Below are 20,247 nucleotides of genomic sequence, written 5' to 3'. Positions count from 1 at the left end.
GCATTTTCTTATACACATCTCGTCATCTAGGCCTGATGCTGTGACCCCCTTGATTACTACATTAGTCTCTTCCATGCATTTCTGCTACTGATCATATGCATAACTCAAGCTGGATTAGCAAAGCGTCTTAGTTTACAATCTCTCAGCATTTTCTCACCTATTAAATTTCTACCCTCATTTACTTGTTCCTGATATAAGGACCATATCACTTAACAAAAGCATTACTGAATCAAGTACATTACAAGCACAGGCATATTGATCTTTATTTGCAAATAACTAATGACCCATGAACACAAATCTGTGCTAAAGAAAAAAATTAAAATAGGCAATGATTATCTACAGGTACACAATATGCACTAGTTTTGAATTACAACTAACAAAAACAGCTGTCACACAATTATTTGGCAATACATCAACTTAACACAGAGAAGGCAGTGCCTTCTACCATGTAAGTGATGGCTCGACATTTAGCACTTAGAATGGTACTGATTACACAAATCCACAGCATGCTTACTTTCACAGAGAACACTTACTGGGTTAGCAGCGAAGATTTTTACCTAGGTCAAGTACAGTATTAACAGCATTAATAAAATCCAATACAAATTATTTTTTTATTTTCTATTTATATTACATTATTATCTTACCTAAATTTCTGGTAGGATTGAGAGAGATATTCATTGATTTTGCTTAAGTGGGCAGTATCGCCTTCAAACATTTTATTAGCAGCTGCATGCTGAAGCATTTTGGCGACAGAACCAAGGTTACGGCGCTGATCTGTGGACAGCTGACCTCCCGCTGAGATATCAATGATGTCAAAGGCATCTGGTGCAACAATAGCTGGATTCATGTAACGATAATACAACAGATTTCCAACAATCTAGATGAAATAAAGCATTTATCAAACCATGAAAATCAAAAATATGTGACATACTGTTACAGCAATATGAAGTGATGCAAAACAAAGGATGATGACCTATTACTCAGTTAGGCCAACAAGAACTAAAAACAAATGTTCACCATGCTGAGGTCGTACTGTACCAGTTGGCGAGTGAGTTTTTAATTTCCAAGCAAAAGAAGAATTGTTGTTGAAACTAGCAACCAGCCTATTAGTCATTTCCATGCTGGAGCCAGCATGCAGCCCAACAATACACAGACCATATTACTAAACCCTCGTGACCTTACTGTTAAGAGTATAAATTAACTGAAACAAGAGACACCACTTTAAAGAGAAGCCAACAACCATCTGTAGTTTAATCTGTTCTTATTACTAACTGTGGTCAGTTTGGATCCATCACATAAAATAAATACATTTACAAAATGCAAATCAGTGTGACAAAACTGCACATCTGGCTTAGGAGTTCAGATGTGCGGATATCAAAGAACAAGGCAACTTCCTCATCTAAGTCAGCAGTAATTTTACCAGTTCTGCTGTAATGTGAAGATCAAACCAATCAAAATAAAACACTGCAACAGTCATCAGTGCTCTACAACTAGCCCTTTATACATGAACATTTAAGTGAATAAAAACAGTCTTCAAATACAGGATTTGTTGGCTATTACCTCTTCAGTACCATTACAATAACACAATTGTAAACAGTCCAGACTATTGCACTGAAATGACAACATAGAAAGGAAACAAAATCACACTGCTGTTTGTTAACCTTACCTATTTAATAATCAAGGTCAAGCAGCAGACGACTAACATCTGGGCCAAAATTAACCTTCTGAAACAGCCACCTTGAAAGAACCAGCAAAATGCAGATATCACCCAGAAGGAGAAAATAAAGCAGAAAGCTGGAAAACAGAGGGAAAGGAAAGAAGAATAAACGCAAGACAGGAAACAGAAGGTTAAGGCCTGGGATGCACGAAATTTATCATCTCTACTATTACAGACAGATCATCCATATAATCTATTCTAGTAATAGACATTGATACACTGACAAAGTGATATCATAAAAATGTTTATGTAGTACACAGAGTAGATGCCTGCATTTACCCTAAATGAAGATAATCCTGGTGTACATATATACATGGGAAGTAGAAAACACAAATATGGGGTTACAGAACATCAATCAAGTTTCTATAAGGCTAACAGGCCATAAGCATTACGAACAAGTTGATAAAATCACCTATAAATGCTGTAATAAAAACATGCATCTGGCAACATGTGTAGAGGTATCTATACTTGGAGTATCATTACAAATTTACCTATTCCTCTTGACAGACAAGTTTACACACATCCTTGGTGCATCACCAATGCGACTAAAATTCCCCTAAACTACCCACATTTATGTTCCACACTAAAAACTAAAATAAAAGCTCAGACACTGCATACACAAAAAGCAGCAAGACATCCTAGATACAGTGGATATAAAAAGTTTATACACCCCTGTTTAAAAGTTTTTGTGATATAAAAAAATGAGACCACAATAAATCATTTCAAAACTTTTCTCACCTTTAATGCGACTTGCATGTACAATTCAATTGAAAAACAAACAAATCTGTTGGGGGAAAAATATAAAAAAATGTACAAAAGGCTGTTGCATAAGTGTGCACACCCTTAAAGTAATACTTTGTTGAAGCACTTTTTGATTTAATTACAACATTCAGTCTTCTTGGGTAGGAGTCTATCATCATAGCACATCTTGACTTGGCAATATTTTCCCACTCTTCCTTGAAAAGCACTCCAAACCTGTCAGATTGCAAGGGCATCTCTTGTGCATAGCCCTCTTCGGGTCACCCCACAGATTTTCTATTGGATTTAGGTCTGGGCCATTCCAAAACTTTAATATTGTCCTGGTGAAGCCATTCTTTTGTTGATTTTGGATGTATGCTTGGGGTCACTGTCGTGTTGAAAGATTAAATTCCTCCTCATCTTCAGCTTTCTAGCAGATGCTTGAAGGTCTGGGGCCAACAGTGACTGGTATTTGGAACTGTTCACAATTCCCTCCACCTTAACTAAAGCCCCAGTTCCAGCTGAAGGAAAGCAACCCTAAAGCATGATACTGCCACCGCCATGCTTCACCATGGGGACAGTGTTCTTTTGGTGATGCGAAGTGTTGTTTTTGTGCCAAACGTACCTTTTGGAATTGTGGCCAAAAAGTTCAACCTTGGTCTCATCAGACCATAACACATTTTCCCACATGCTTTAGGGAGACCTGATGTACTGTTTTGCAAATTTAAGCTGGGCCTGGATGTTTTTCTGTGTAAGAAGAGACTCCAGTCTTGCAACCCTACCCATAGCCCAGACATGTGGAAAATACAGGAGATTGTTGTCACATGTCGTACACAACCAGTACTTGCCAGAAATTCCTGCAGCTCTTTCACTGTTGCTGTAGGTCTCTTGGCAGCCTCCCTGACCAGCTTTCATCTGGTCTTTTCATCAATTTTGGAGGGACGTCCAGTTCTTTGCAACATCACTGTTGTCCCATATTTTCTCCATTTTTTGATGACTGTCTTCACTGTGTTCCATGGTATATCCAATGTTGTGGAAATTTTTTGTACCCTTCTCCTGACCAATACCTTTTAACAATGAGACCCCTTTAATGCTTTGTAAGTTCTCTGTGAACCATGGCTTTTGCTGAAGCAGGCAACTGAGTAAATGTCAGGAAAATCCTACTAGGACAGATGAACTATTTGGGGTTAATCAATGTCTCTTTAATTGATGGCAGGTTTGTAACCAAGAATGAATGAATGTTGTAATTAAGTCAAAAGGCGCTTCAACAAAGTATTAGTTTAATGGTGTGCACACTTATGCAACCAGCTTATTGTACATTTATTTTTTATATTTTTCCCCTAACAGATTTGTTTCTTTTTCAACTGAATTATATGGTTACAGGTCACATTAAAGGTGGGAAATGTTTTGAAATGTATTATAGTCTCACTTTTTTATATCACAAAAACCTGGCATTTTAACAGGGGTGTGTAAACTTTTTATATCCACTGTACATCGCATACCTGCAACCACAGCTTTCAAAATCTTTGCTCAATAATCAGGGACAAAGCCAAAATTAAAGTGCAGCTAAAGCATAAAATCAGGGATCATTTTTAAATGTTACTCTAATAGGCATAAATTACAGAAACAAGTTCTGCTTTATCTGTTTAGAACTTTCATTTAAAGGCTCACTGCTGTTTTTCTGCTGTGATAAACATTTCTGCAGTTTTTTTCTACCCAGGTAGTGCGGGTAGTTGTAACATTGTCCCATATTCAGGCTTGTGTTTTGGGCCAAGTTGTTTGCTTGTAGAGGCTGTGTCTGAGCACATGTTCCAGGCCATCTTAGTTTAGACAAAGCCATTCTTGCATTTCAGTGAGAGGCAAGTGTTTATGGTCATTGGCTGATTGAGGTTACCTGGACTACGGCTTGGAGTAAGCACCTCATTGGTTCTTTTGAGCTTTTTTAAAGTTGTTTCAGGTTTCAACTTTCTGTTACTTAAGAAGTTAACTTGTGAGTCTTTCTGCCATTTCACACTGAACTAATCGGAGGAAGGGCACTGAGCAAACTGATCTGTGATATACAACAATAAGTATCCTGTTTTTGGCTTATTTTTACGAGTTATTTATAGCACTTTTATTGTCTGCTGCATACTTTTCTAGCTAGTTTCACTGTGTGTGTGGCATTAACTGGAAATTTTCTACATTTAAGCATCTGTTTGGGTTTGTTTGTTCTAATTTTTTGTTTCCAACCCTCCCTCCCTATTGGTATCGTGTTCTTATACTTGGTGGCTTTGCAGTTGCCCACCCCTACTGTAAATTTGATCTGGGACACTCCTCCCCAGTCTAGTGTCATTACCTCATTCTACCTAATACAGGGAGAATATATGAGAAGGCCAACCCACTTAGTTTCTTAACCTTGAATTATCTTCTGCTCCTCCTTTCTCCCTTTCCACTTTACAAAAGAAATGTCTAAGCTTGTTTCCTGCCTTTCCTCTAAGTAGTCTAGTCCAGATACAGACTTGCTGTATCCAGGACTGTTTGTAAGTTTCTGAGCCCCCAAGCCTTTCTGTGCTGGAGGGAAGCCTTCTAGCTTATCAGTAAGAGTGGTAAGCACTAGGTAGCTTATCTAAAAAAAAAAACACTTTATGCACCGCTGCTTAGCTAGGGGGCTACACTATTCCCGGCACCATAAAGTCTGCTTTTTGAATTTTCCCTTAGAACTAGCCAGTTTTTTAGTTTTAGCAATCAAATCTGTTTCTTTGAGCTCAGCACTTGTTCAGAACTCATTTTAAACACTTAAGCTAAAAATTACAACAGCACTCAACTTTCCTCACTTGACTAGAGGAAAACAGTTTTAGTTACTTAATAAATAAGCACCTATCCAGGTATGTCTAAGGGTCAGCTCCCGGTGTTTCTCCTGTCTACCTGATGAATCTGGGCATCTTGGGGCAATGCGGCAATTGCCTCATGTACACAGACAACCCCCTCTTCCTACCACCCAACACTACAACCTGTGAGAGATGCACTTTTATAGCAAAACTGGAAGTAAAGCTCTCTTCACCAAAGACTGGATTAGACAGTCAAGAGGAGAAGGTAAACACTTGCACCACACCACAATCATCACAGAGTCCCTCAAAACCTACACCACCAAAACACACACACAGAAACACAAAACACACACCTACATTCACGGTGGCTCTCAATAAAAATCTGCCCATGCAACAGGGACCTCCAAAGCAGAAACACAAGCAAACTCCACCTCCCCAACATAACCCAAATGACACATAGCCCACTAACTCAGTGCGGCACTCAACCATAGCCCATAAGGCATAACAACGTACCCAACACTCCAGTCATAGGTGACTCTATTAATCAGGTACACTGATGTTTCACTCACCAGGCTAAACAAGGAGAAAATTACTGTCAGCTGCCTGTCTGGTGCCGGGATCCAACACACAAGGCACACACTCAGGTCACTCCACAACAACTGCAAATATGACTCTGTCATTGTCCAGGTTGGTGTGAATGACCTGAGATGTACCTCCCTGGACGACATGAAGAGAGACCTGGAGGAGCTGTCCGATCTTGTAGCCCAGGCAGGTATGACCCTAGCCCTGAGTAGCATCCTGCCATTACCCAGAATGATACCACAGTACAAGGACAAATTTATTGACTTCAACAATTGGCTAAGCTTCTGGTGTCATTCTAAGGGGATCCAGTATCTGTCTGCCTGGGATGACATGATCGACAAACCACAATACTTTGCCAGAGATGGCCTGCACCTGTCGCCCTTGGGATTCTGGATACTGGTTAAGGCTCTTGCCACCCCTATAGTGTCCTTTTTAGGCAAGGTTCAAATGACAAATTCACCACCGTAACAGGTACAAGCAAGCAAAATCTGCGGGTAATGCTTCTCAATGCTAGAAGTCTAAACTTCAAAATGCACTCACTCGAGGCACTCCTTAAAATGGAGAACATAGATATCTGCATCAACTTATCCACACCTCTACCAGGGGCAGTAATATCCTAGACCTGGTCATTACCAACATGGGCAACCGGTGTTCCACACCAGAGGTCAATTCCTCGTTGGTCAGATCCAACCACAAGCTATAATCACCCTAGACATCCACATCCCGCCCCCACCCACCATTAAGGAAACCACCGTAAAATATTTCTCCAAAGCCAACTTCACACTTCTTAAGACAGAAGTGGCAAACTTCACGACACCCATGCAGACAGGCAATAGAGGTACGACTGCTGAATCCTACACAAATGTACTTTATAAGCACTTGCACCAGTCCATGGATTGTGCAATCCCTAACAGAACCAAGATGCTATCCTCCAAAAACAAAAGCAAGCCAATCTGGTTATCCCCTGCCATAAACAAACTCTACAACAGAAGAAAGAAACTGTTGCAAAAAAGAGTAAAATCCCATGATTGGCAGAACTCCTTGGTCAGCCTCAGTAAGAAGCTGAGATCCCTCAAAATCCTCCAAAGCTAGTTACGAAAACAAAATTGGCACTGATTCTAAAGACAACCACAAAGCATTCTGCAGTTATGTCAAGAATCTCAATGGCAACACTTAGATCTGCTCTGAGCTACAGCACAATGGCACTAAATGTACAGAACCAACCGATATTGCCAACATTCTGGCAGATAGGTTCAGTGCTAACTTTATCCCCCTCTCACCCCCTAATGGGCCCATCTCTATATCGGAAGAATGCAAAGTTCCTGTAATCATGGCTGCACAGGTAAAAAATACACTCTCCAAAGCCAAGAACACAGCATCCATGGGACCCGACAACATCCCAGGCTGCGTTCTACATGAACTACAGAACGAACTGGCACCCCACCTAAGTACCATGTTCAATCAGCCTCATCTCAGGCTTTGTGCCCACTGAATGGCGCACAGCGACGGTTGTCCCAATCCACAAAAGGGGAGCCACCACAGACGCAGAGAACTACTGCCCCATTAGCATGACGAGCCTGACCTGCAAGGCTATGGAATGCATTATCATGGAAATTATAAAGAATGGCATTGGTAATCTCCAAACTCTAGACCCCACCCAGTTCGGGTTTATAAAAGGCAGATCATGTCTCCTAAATCTGATAGACTTCTTTGAAGCGGTCACCAAAGCCGTAGATGAGGGTAAAGTGGTTCACACAGCCTATCTAGATCTCACCAAGGCTTTCAACACAATCTCCCACTCTGGAATTTATTTATTTATTTGCAGGTGGTTTACCAGGATGGTCCATTGGGACAATAAGAGCCCATTTTCAATGGAGTCCTGGGGAGAAAAGCTCCAGAAACAACACAGCAATACAATAATAAATAAACAAAAATTATAAGTTGCAGCTTTTTTACAGTAGGTACAAAAATACTAGGAAAGCAAAGTAATAGAAAAACATTTAATTTAACTATAAAATTACTAAATCAATATCAAAAGATTACCATCAAAGTTTTGGTTATGTAGAGGATTTCATTGGACAGAGACAGTGTTTGAGATAAAAGTGTTGTAGAAGGTGTAGGATAATTGTTTACAAATTGGTTGATTCCTGGTAACAGAAAAATGTATGGACTTGGAGGAGAAAGAGATGGAGAGGAGGAGAGAATTAAGAGTGGTGGGAGCAGGAGCATTCACACTGAGATATAAGGTGTGAGTGGAGAGATTTTTTAAATCTAGAGGTTTGTGGTGGTACGGATGGATAGAGGTACGGAGTTCCTTTGACGTGCGAGGGCGAAGGATAGGAGATTTTTGCCTGGGGAATAAGTAGGTTTATGCAATACTATTAGGTTTTGATTATTGGATTGTAAGAGTCTGTTAGGGAGGTGCATTTTGAAGGTTGAGGATAGGGAGGGACAGAGGGAGGGGTACAAAAATGAGCTTGTGGGAGTGAGTGAGCTGAATATAGGAGAGATAATTGGGCAGTTCTAATCAATTTAATTTATGAAGGGCTATGCAGTGATGGGTAGTAGATTTTTGGCTTGTGGCAAACTTTGCTATTTTGTAGTAGCAAGAGGAGAGTCTTGTCTTAAGAGAGGATTGTATGTTTGTTAGAAGTGCAGTGCCATAAAGAAGGGAAGGGATGAGATATGTGGAGAAGGTGAGCTTAGTAGGAGTAAGTTAGCATTTGTGGTGGTAAAGCATGCCAAGTGATTGGTGTTTTTTTAATATTTATTTGTAGGTGAGAGTTGAATTTAAGCTGGTCATCAATTTGGACACCTAGTAATTTTGCCTCAGATACTAATTCGAAAGATGTATTGTTAAGCTTTTGATGGGGAATGAATTGTTGTCGATACGGGTTGATTTTGTAGGGATAAACAACATTAGTTTGTTTTTTAAGGTATTGAGAGCTAAGTGATTGTCTAACATCCATTGCTCAATGGTAGAAAAAAACTTCTTGGGTATGCTTTACGAGTGTGGGGATGAAGGTGGCAGAGCATATTATAGTTGAGTCGTCGGCGTACTGGATAAGTTTAGCATTAGGTATAAATCCCTATGTCACAAGATGGGTTGCCAACTGGCTCACTGACAGAACCCACACTGTGAAAGTAGCAGACTCCAAATCCGACTTCAGACCAGTGACAAGTGGAGTACCACAGAGTTCAGTCCTGGGTCCTCCTCCTGTTTGGTATCTACTTCTCTGAAGTACAGGCTAACACGGAAGGTCTTTGGCTAATGAGGTTCACAGATTACTGCAAACTAGGAGCCATAATTGAAACTCCTAATGATGTGAACATCCTACAAAAGGGCCTCACTGAGACAGATGTCTGGTGTCAAAGCCATAGCCTCAAGCTCAATGCCAAAATGTGCATTGTCATCCCTTTTGGTAAAAACTCTGTACCCTTGAACTACGACATAGGCGGTACTCTACTGTGGTGATGTGATTATCAAAGGAGAGACTACTGTCCACCTGTGTTCCAAGGTCTCATCACACTTTCGGTGTTAAGTAATCAGGAAATCATTTTATGTGGTACACCTCATCACAAAAGGCTTCTCATCCAGGAAAAAAAGAGGTCATTGTTCTCCTCTACTCGTCACTCATTAGACCCATTATAGAATACAGCACCCCTTTTGGCATGTACCTCACAAGACATCTACAACAACTGGAAAGGCTGCAAAAATACCCCACAAAGAGGATTACCGGCCTCAAACAGATGCCCTACGCAGACAGTCTCAAAAAACTCCAGCTTTACCCAGTCACATATCACCTACTCAGAGGCAATCTCTGCCTAACATACAAAGCTATGTCAAACCCAGAGCTGTTGGACATGCTCCACTTAAAGAAATCCCAATCTCCCCAAGCTACACGCTCTAGGGACCGAAACCTTTTCACTACAATAAACAGAACATGCTGGAGGGATAGATTCCTGTTCTACAGACTTCCCATACTCTGGAAAAAACTACCTATCTATATCAAACAAAGCTCCTCATTAGCACACTTCAAGAAAAATCTTGATTGGATGGGAGATGGGAAATTCACCCCGGGGATCACTTCTGTGGCTCTGCTCGACAGGCACAGGAAAATCATTTTCTTGGGTGGCGAAAGCCAGGGTACCTTTTTGGCTAGGCTTATACAGGCCCTAGGGCCAATAGCCTAATACCTAACTATGAATCAACATGCATTTTCTGAACTAGTATTACAAAATTCTAATGTGTGACAGTATTAGCTGACCGTGATCCTCAATGGTTTACCCAAAAAAATCACAAATATTTATGAGGGACTGGGCAAGAATATGAGGCAAAATCAAGGACAGCTGCAAACAATGCATATAACCACTTAAAGGAAAGTGAAACACTTCAATATAAAAAAAAGAAAGGCACACTACAGAAAAAAATACATCCCCCAAAAAACAGCCCACTGAATCATCCTTGAAGAAATGAAATTCATTCATACATGAATAAGTGTTAAAAAAAATAAAAAACACTGATTACAGCTACACAAAAGGAAAACAGCATCACCAGCGAAACAAACCTGGTGCTATCTAAAATAAACAAAATCAGATGAAACTTTTCCAAATTACAAAAACAAACCTTAAAATACTCCCCATTAAACTCTTCTTCTTCTACTTTCGGCTTTTCCCGGTTAGGGGTCGCCACAGCAGATCACCTGTCCGCTCATGATTGGCAGTGGAGTTTTACAGTGTCGAGTTGCCACCCCGGCACACAACCTTCCACGGAAGATGCACACACACTCACACCTAGGACCAATTTAGAGTGTCTTTGGAATGTGGGAGGAAACCGGAGCACCCAGAGGAAACTCACGCGACCACAGGGAGGACATGCAGACTCCGCACAAAAGGCACCCCAGCCGAGGATCGAACTGGAGAACCTCTTGCTGTGAGGTGGCAATGTTAACTGCAGCACCAACACTACTAAAATTAAATAAAAAAATCAACTGCTACTATAAAGATTAAAACATCTACACATTACATACAAGGCACATGCATACAGAACCTCAAAAAACCTCACCCACCCAAAACTTTCACAAAACCCACTCTATACATGCTTTAAAAGGAAAAAATGCACACAGCATTTCCTATCTACTTTAATGTAAAACACTTCATACTCTGCACACACAAAATACACATACTGCAAACAATTCTTTGGAAATGACATGCACTCACATCTGAATGAAAAATGTAAAAAAACTGACCACTACGACCCAATACAAAAACAGCATTACCGCAAAACTGATCCAGATTTTGACTAAACACACTAAAAATTAAATGAGAAGGCATAACCAACTCTAAAACTAACATACACTCACAGCTCTCACTATACTACCAAAATGCATTAAAAAATGAACCGATGCAACAAAAACAATTTCTTCAACTAGACTACAAAGCCACTTAAGACACTCTGCTAATAAAAAATCTATACAAAGCACCTAAAAAGCACTACTTAGCAGACGCTTGTACAATTAACAGACTAAAATCATTGGGAAACACTATAATCTAGCATTAAAAATAAAAATCTTGATAAAAAGAAATACATGGAAGGTATGCTTTGTTGTGATAACTGAAACATCTTGTATTACAGGATTAGGGAACCCAGTTCACTGTTCACAAAATTCATTCTCAAAATCTGAAGAAAAGGGTAGTTTATATGGCTCATTAACTGCACTGCAATTCTAGTTGCAATAGTAAGGTAGCCTGGTCTGTTGAAGGTGGGACACACAAACAGGCTTAAGGAAGAATTACTTGTTGCAGCTAGTTGGTACCTTTTCACTTTTTATTAAACAAAGTGTGTTTTTACATTAAGAAGACTGGGACTACAATTCTAGTGGCAGTAGAAAGGTAGCCTGGTCTGTCCAAGCTGGAAAACACACAGGGAAGCTTAAAATGAGACTATTTCATCAGCCAGAGGGTTTTTTAGGGACTTAGCTGTTTGATATTAATCTGCACTTGAGCACTACTTTTGCTGTGCTTTTGCATTGAGAAATTCCAGGATCATCCATCTTGTGGCAGAAGGTGTTTACCTGGTCTCTCTGAGTTGGAAAGCACTCCAGGGAGCTCAAAGTGTAGTAATTTATTGGCCAGAGGGTCAAGGAGTTAGGTTTCAGCTTTTTTGCTGTCTGCTATAATTTAATTTAGGCACATTTGTGCAGTGCTGCTCACCATCCAGTGGCTACCAGCAGTGCCCTGTATAGTAGCAGTTTCTAAAATTTACATATAAAACTATTTAGGACTTCATCCTCTAACACAGAAAGGCTTTGTCCAAAGCTAAGCTTAGGGCATATAGCACATCAAAAATCATCAATACCAAATGACAGTACTAACATTTAGCCTCAAGTCTAGACACAGCTCAGGTGATCCCTGTAAAACCAAATAATTAAACCCTTAACAGCCCAATCATAACACAGGTCCTGACAATATGGATATGCAATTTCTTAATGTCTCTGTGACCAGCTTGTTAGATCAGGGCATCCTGAGACAATATTGTAATGGTCTCATGTATTAAGATCTTTCAGTCCTTAAAGAAACTAACACACTATGTGAGAGATGTGCATACGTAACTTCCTTGGAACTAAACGTCTCGCTTACAAAAAAGGTTGTCAAGAACACCCACACTACATCCTTCACACGTACCGCTCACCACACATGTACATCATCTTTTGCTGTAGCAATTTAAAGAAACCTTCCCAAACTTTAAAGACCTCCCAAGCTAACAGCAACGCCTATCCTCAACGATCACTAAAGCAAGCCTGCACCCAATGATCCCCCCAAGAACAAAGACCATCTATTGTATGACTCACGGATGCCTCTGTCACCACGCTGGACAAGGATAAGATATGATACTTGCCTATATGAAACTTGGATCTGCAATATCATGCACGCACTCAGGTCACTGCACGTACCGATACAATTCTATCATATTCCATATCAGTGTAAATGACCCAAGACATATCTCATGGGACTACATTAAGACAGAGATCTTGAATCTCTTTGAATGTGTCACAGACAGGTACGTGGCTTGCAAAGAGCAATATTCTACATTAAGCAAAGACGATGCCGCAGTATGAACAGAAAATGACTGATTTTAATAACTGGCTTAGTTTCTGGTGTCATTCTATGGGGATCCAATATCTATCAGCATGAGAGGACATGGTTAACAGACCATGTTGCTTAAGGACGGCCTGCAACTGTCCCCCTTGGGCTTTCGGATATTGGCTAAAACTTCACCCTTCCCCTTACAGCCTTGGTTAGTAAAAGTAAAAAATGACAAAACTACCAACATAGCACAAAAAAAAAAAAAAAAAAAAAAAAAAGAAAACGCAACCTTGAGGTGTTACTGCTCAGTGCTAGGAGCCTAAACAAACTTCACATTCTACAAACTTTCTTCACTCCAGAGGACCTGGACATTAAGTTGTTACAAAGTCTGTTTTAAAGCCACAGAAAGCATTCCATCAGTGCAAGGCTATACCCTTATTCATGGCAGACTTCAACTACCTTACTATAGACTGGAAAATGTAAACTGCCTAACTCACAGGCACAATGTTTCCCAGTCATGAACACACTGGACCAGACAGTGTGCACTCCAAGCATAGGGTCAAACACACTGGATCTAGTACTCATCAACATGGGACACAGCACTGCTCCCTCCCATGTTGCATCTTCATTGATGAGGTCAGAACACAGAGCTGCTTCCTGTGAAATAAAAATCAGCCTGGAAAACTGAACTAAACCCATAACAGTTTGGAACTATTACAAAGCAAACTGCATCCTATTACGATATAGTTTGCCAAATGTCATATCTCCCCAATCCCCAGAAACACAGTTACCTGTGCAGAATTAATCACAGAAACCCTGTACAAACATGTAATTGGTTGCACTGAGGCTTCTGTACCTACCATAAGCAAACCCTATTCTAACGCAAAAAAACAAACCCCATAACTGGAATCCTTTCTTTAACATGGTATATAACAAAAGAAAAAAGTCACTGCCAAAATCAGAAAGAGTAACTCAGAGACAAGAGCTCTTACAGTCAACTAAATAAGAAACTAAGAGGTCTAACAACTACCAACAAGGCAAATTATGAGGTTAGGATAGCCTTCCCGGTGAGGGACAATTGCAAAGCCTTCTTCGTGTCCAGTATTGGTCGTAAATGGCACAACCTTCTCTGACAAAGGTGACAGTGAAATCTACTGACTGATAAATTTAGCTCTAACTTCATCCTTGCCTGCCCTCAATGAAATACCTTATAATACATCTCCCCCCAAATATTAACAAGGAGTAAGTTCTGACAACACTCCTTAAAGCCAAAAGCACTGCTGCAATAGCTCCCAGCAATATCACCAGGTGCCTCTTAAATAGTCCAAAACTGACCTAGCAGGAACACTTGAGGTATTCCAATGACAGCCTTAAAATTGGTTACATGCTAAGTGAATGGATAGCTGCAATGGTCATCCCTCTTCATAATCGTAGGACCATCAAATGACCCTGGGAACTACACCAGACAGTCAGACAAGACTAATATGCAAAATCATGGAATAAATTATCATGGAAATGATCAACAAAGATATTGGCAACCTACAGACACTGGACCAATCCCAATCTGGCTTTAAAGCAAGGTCTTGCCTACTGAACTTGACAGACTTCAAGAGGATCACCAAGTCTATGGATGAGTGGAAAATGGTGCATGCCACCTTCACCTGGCCAAGGCATTCGACACAATAGATCACTCTGGTATTGATGACAAACTCTCAAAATTAGGCATAAACTGCTACCTAACGCACTGGATTGCTGACTGGCTCACAGACAGGACCCAAGAAAACAGGATCAGTGAGACCACCTCCACCAAGAGACCGGTCTTCAGCAGAGTATCCCCATGGTTCCTTACTGGATCTGCCTGTTCAGCATCTATATGTTGGAAGTCAAGGTGAATGTCAAAGGCCTATGGCTAATCAAGTTTGCAAATGACTGTAAATTGGGAGTTATCGTAGATTACCCCTACGATACTGGCATTCTGCAAGAAGGTCTAACAACAATGAAAGGCTGGTGCCAAAGCCACTTACTAAAACTCAATGTGAAGAAAAGCATTATAGTGCCCTTTGGGAAACTGTCCACCCAAGCTAATTACTGCATCAATAAAATACTCTTAGGAGTTGACCCAGTAGTTAGGATCTGGACCCATATGTCAACTGTAACCTGACCTTTGACCAATATGTAGCCCAGATAGTAAGAAAATCATTCTATGCTGCTCAACTCCTAAGCAACAGTATGGTATGCAGATCCAATCAAGTTATAGTACCACTATACTCTGCCCTTATAAGAACCATCACTGAGTACAATGTCCACTATGGCACTTGTAACAGTTTGAACTCTCTCAAAGGTTCCTCACCAGGAGAATCTACAGCACGAATGCCCTGTCCTACACAGATCACCGTATGGCCCCATCTCTGTACTCAGTCTTCTACAGGTTACTGAGAGGTGATCTATGCCTGGCATATAAGGAATCCTCAGATCCAGCTTTGATGGATCTCTTGCACATCCTCAAAAAAAACAGCACCAGAAACACTAGATTGTAGGACCTGAACTTTACTTACGACATAAACAACACACTGGAAACAACAACATACTTATCAAAGGATCCCCGCACAATGGAATAAGGTCCCCATCTTCTTAAAGCAGGGTTTATATCCGACTCTGTTCAAACAAAACCTTGATCAGTGGATGTGAAATCACCCTTGTCTGGCCTCCATGTCTCAGATGGACAGAGGTCAACAGTAAGTAAATTAATCCAAAGCTAACACCTCCCCCACATAACCGTTACTTACCTCCTTATTAACATACCCGACATAGGGAACAATGTACTGTGCAGCCAGAGAGCATATGCAGTACATGCCTTGGATGCCCCAAACTACACAAGTCGTTGGAAGAGCACTACAGTCCTTTTATATAATGACATTATTTGTAAAAGCTAAGACTTTTTCCCTTAAGTAATGCCACTGTATAACAGCAATAATGCATTCATTAAGTGGATAACACAGGATTTACCCACAGAAGGCTATGTTTAATCACGGAGCAGTGTTTTACATTCTCCAAGGATGAAATCACAGTAAGACTAGAAGATGACTGACTAATAATTGGCATAGTTTCTGGTGTCATTCAATATATGTCACCATGGAAGGAGATGGTCAACAGACCATTCTGCTTTGCCAGGGATGGTTTGCACCTCTCCCCTCTAGGGTTTTGAATACTTACTAAAACATTGTCCTCCCCAACAGTGTCTTTTTTAAGCAATTCCAAACTGAAAGTACTTCTGACATAGCAACTCAAAACCACAAAAATCTGAAGGCGTTACTGCTCGATTCTATAAGTCTCAACAAGAAACTCCACTACCTACAAGCTCTCCTCACCCTAGAGGATGCTGACATCTGTACAATCATTGAGACACACTGGCAGTACAAGGCTATAATGCCTTCCACACATTCAGACCAGCTACTACACAGACAGGGACTAAAGGTGGAGGTGTTTTGATTTACATCAAAATAAATACACCTCAAAGGTGGTCAAACAGGACAATGCATTTGAGGTTCCCCATGTTTAAATCATCACAGACAAAATCCCATACCACTTCCTTGCAAGCTATAGGTTCCCCTCTCTATGACATGGGAAAACCATAACATGTATTTAAACATGCTGGAAAGATTCACCATCCAACCCAATACCACTGGGTACTAACTGGGAATAATATAAAACACCAAACATACAGGCACAGAAATTCCTGGATTTTGTAAACAAACTCCCTGGACCAGACTGTCAATACACTGACTAGAAGCGCGAACATACTGCATCTGGTCCTGACTAATATGGGAGAGTATTGCACACCCTGTAGTATAATGTCCTCTCTGGTAAGATCAGACAACATAATGGTCTCCTCTGAAGTAAAAAATAAAACCCGGAACCCCAGCTAACCCTGGAATGTTCAGGAACTACTCTAAGGCTAACTTTCTACTATTAAGTGATAACCTCATAAAATGTCAAGCCCCCATAAACCCTGAGAATATTGCTGCCTATGTGGAACTGTTCAAGAAAACCTACACAAGTACGTTAATAGCTGTAGACAAGCAGCTGAAACCACTAGGAAGTTGTTCACAACTAACTCAAAAATACATATATAAAAAAAAAAAAAGCCATCCTGGTGGAATCCTATCAATAGGCTGTATAACTGAAGGGAGAAAATCATGGCAAAAATCAGGAGGGATAGTATCCAGCAGGATAAAAGCAGTCTCATCAAATTATACAAACAACTCAGACAACAAAGTCTACCAAAGCCAAATTTGAGGTAATTTTGGCCTCCAAGACCAAGGACAACCACAAAGCAATATTTAGCTATGTTTGGAACCTTAAAGGCAGTACACAAGTGTGTACAGACTAGAGGTCAATGCTAATGAAGCCACCTATACTGACCCAGAAGATATAGCAAACCTACTGGCAGACATATTCAGCTGTAACTTTACACCCTCTCCTCCCTCAACCTATACCATCAAATATAACACCCTCTACTATCACTATAGAACAAGTCCTCAATGTTCTCTCTCAGGTCAAGAATGCAGCATAAATGGGCCCAGACAATATCCGAGGATGCTTTCTAAATAGCATGAAATAAGGCCTATTGGGCCCTCTGGAATTGCTGTTTACTGTAGTCTCCAAACAAGCTTCATGCCTCATGAATGCAGAACAGCAACAGTCATCCTTCTGTTGAAACGTGGGCCTTCTACAGACCCTGGAAAATTCAGATGCACAAGTCTCACTAGTTTCATATGCAAAGCCATGGAAAGAGTCATCATGGAAATGATACACTTATTTATTTAATATTTGTTTAGCGGGAAATTCTGACTTGGAAAGAGCCAATTTTCCATGGAGGCCCAGAGAGAAACACTCCAGACGCATGTCTTTGTAATGTGGGAGGAAACTGGAGCACCTGGATGAAAACCACACGAATGCAGGGAGGACATACAGGCTCTGCACAAAAGACACCACAGCAGAGAATCAAAACACAGAACCACTTGCTGTGAGGCAACAATGCAAACCTCTGCACCACTGCCCCTTAATGGCAGAAAACCTCCAGACACTGAACCCAACCCAATTTAGCTTAGTCAAAGGCAGGTCATTCCTAATGAACCTGTTGAACTTCTTTCAGAAGTCACCAAACCAATGGACCAGGGCAAAACAGTCCACAGCAAGGCATTTGACACAATACCCCACTTGGGCATTGTTGAAAACCTCAAGAGGTCAGGAATAAACTCTTATGTCACCCGGTGGATGGCCAGCTGCTTCACATACAGGACATAGGAAGTTAGAACTGGGGACTGTACCTCTACATAAAGGCTAGTCAAAAATGGAGTCCTTTAGGGGATCAGTCCTAGGAATACTCCTTTTTGAAGTCAAGGCCAATGTCAAGGGCCTCTGACTGTTTAAATTTGCAGACGATTGCAAATTAGGAGTAGTCACAACCACCCCCCCCCCCCCCCCCATGACACATTTTCTCCAGGAAGGGCTAACACAGACAAATGACTTGTTTCAGAGCCATGGACTAAAACTGCCAATAATGCATATTATTATCCTTTGGGAAGTCATCCACCCAAAAGTGGGTAAATCCTGCGTTACCTACACTATCATATTCACAACACACCCCTAGGAGATGACCCAGTAGTCAGGGACTTAAGACACACAGACAGTAATCTAGCCTTTGACCATCACATGTCTACAGCAGTGAAGAAATCACTCTATGCCGTGCAACTTATAAAACAAGAGTATGGCAATCTAGGTCCAAGGAGTTCATTATTCCACTCTGTTCAACATTCATCACACCTATCATTGAGTACAATGCCCCCTTTGGTATGTACCTAACCAGGCACATACAACAATTGGAATGTCCACAGTGGTTCCTCACTAAAAGAATACCGGACATAAGTAACATGTCCTGTGCAGACCACCTTAAGGCCCTATCCTTGTATTCTGTCTCCTAAGGCTATTGAGGGGAGATCTATGCCTGGTATACAAGGCACTGCCAGTCCCCACCCTGATGGACCTCCTGCATATCCATAAAACAAATGGCACAAAATTACCCATTCTAAAGACTTAAACCTTAGCTGTGATATAAACAGAACTTGCTGGAGGGACAGGTATGCATCCCACAGACTCCCCTTCTCTGGAACATCCTCCCTATCCACGTAAAGCAGAGCACTTCCCGAAAACAATTCACGTGCAGCTTGGACGGGTAAACATGAAATTCATCCATAGTTTGGCACCCATGTTTAGGCAGGCTGTGAACTGTTCATCACCCAGGCCCGCTGCTTGTAAATGTGTCATCTCCCAAACCCCTGCTTACACTTAGAGTTCTGGGATGCACGTCTAGGCTTAAAAAGACCCTTGTGGTCCTTAGCCTAGTAACAAACTACAAACCTATGAACTTAGGCTTTGACCTCATTATTAAATTATGGCAAAACTGGGCAAATCCTGCATTACCTACACCCACTTGTGGATTATTGCTAAATTCTGTTACGGCAGCTAGGAATATGTGGGAAGAGACTAAAAAGATAATACAAAAAGTGAGAAGATGGAAGCTCTTGATGATGGCTGGGGATAGTAAAGTACAATGAAAATGTTTTTAACTCCTTTAGTACTGTATTCAGGTCAGGCATATTTTTATCAACCTGCGGAGATGCTGTACACAATAACAAAGAATTTAAGGAATTTATTTGGGGGAAATTGAACAAGAATTAAGTGGGATACATTTTTTTTTATCCCTACAGAATCCCCAAAGAACACAAGTGATTTAGTATAACCAGATATGAAGAGAGACTTTAGAGCTATATAGTTAAGGCTTATATACATAGCACAAACAGAAGACTACAAATCAAAATGGAAGAAATAATGTAGAGATGGGAAAATCGGGTCACGAAAAGTACAGTTGTGTACACTTACCATAAATGTAGATGTTTGAGTGTATTCACTGTTGCAGTCATTACATTTGGGTTATCTGCTTGCAGGTTGCCCTCAGTTGGCCTGATTAACAAAGTCTTGGGTGTCCTGCATCGGTTGCTGTCCCTTCTTCCATGACGTCAGGTCTTCAGGGGTATAAAACATGCAGCCGACACCATTACATCAGTTTTTCTTGACCCAGATGTCAGGTGCAATTAAACATAAAAGCACAAAGATACATCTCCAACAAAAAAGCAAATAAACCAAAAAGGCTTTTAAGCATAGTAAAGGAAAGTAAAGGTATAGCCGAAAGAAGTTAGGGGGCTAGAGAGAGGGTAACCAGGACTGCAACAGTGAATACACTCTAACATCTACATT

At 40.8% G+C, this 20,247-nt stretch overlaps 1 protein-coding gene across 1 annotated transcript in view; it reads right to left on the bottom strand.

Moving 5' to 3' along the window:
• Positions 1 to 20,247, bottom strand: part of IQGAP1 (IQ motif containing GTPase activating protein 1) — a 1,927,315-nt gene that overhangs the window by 410,428 nt on the left and 1,496,640 nt on the right. Inside the window, exon 27 of the mRNA XM_044076373.1 lies at positions 645 to 877. Within this exon, the coding sequence (XP_043932308.1) occupies positions 645 to 877 (233 nt within the window). The remainder of the gene's footprint in view (positions 1 to 644; positions 878 to 20,247) is intronic.

Source organism: Protopterus annectens, chromosome 7.part0 (genome assembly GCF_019279795.1).
Source record: "Protopterus annectens isolate FY-2018-M chromosome 7.part0, PAN1.0, whole genome shotgun sequence".
NCBI classification, from domain to species: domain Eukaryota; kingdom Metazoa; phylum Chordata; order Ceratodontiformes; family Protopteridae; genus Protopterus; species Protopterus annectens.
The sequence above is the reverse complement of the archived record's forward strand: the minus strand, read 5'-3'. Positions and strand labels throughout refer to the sequence as shown.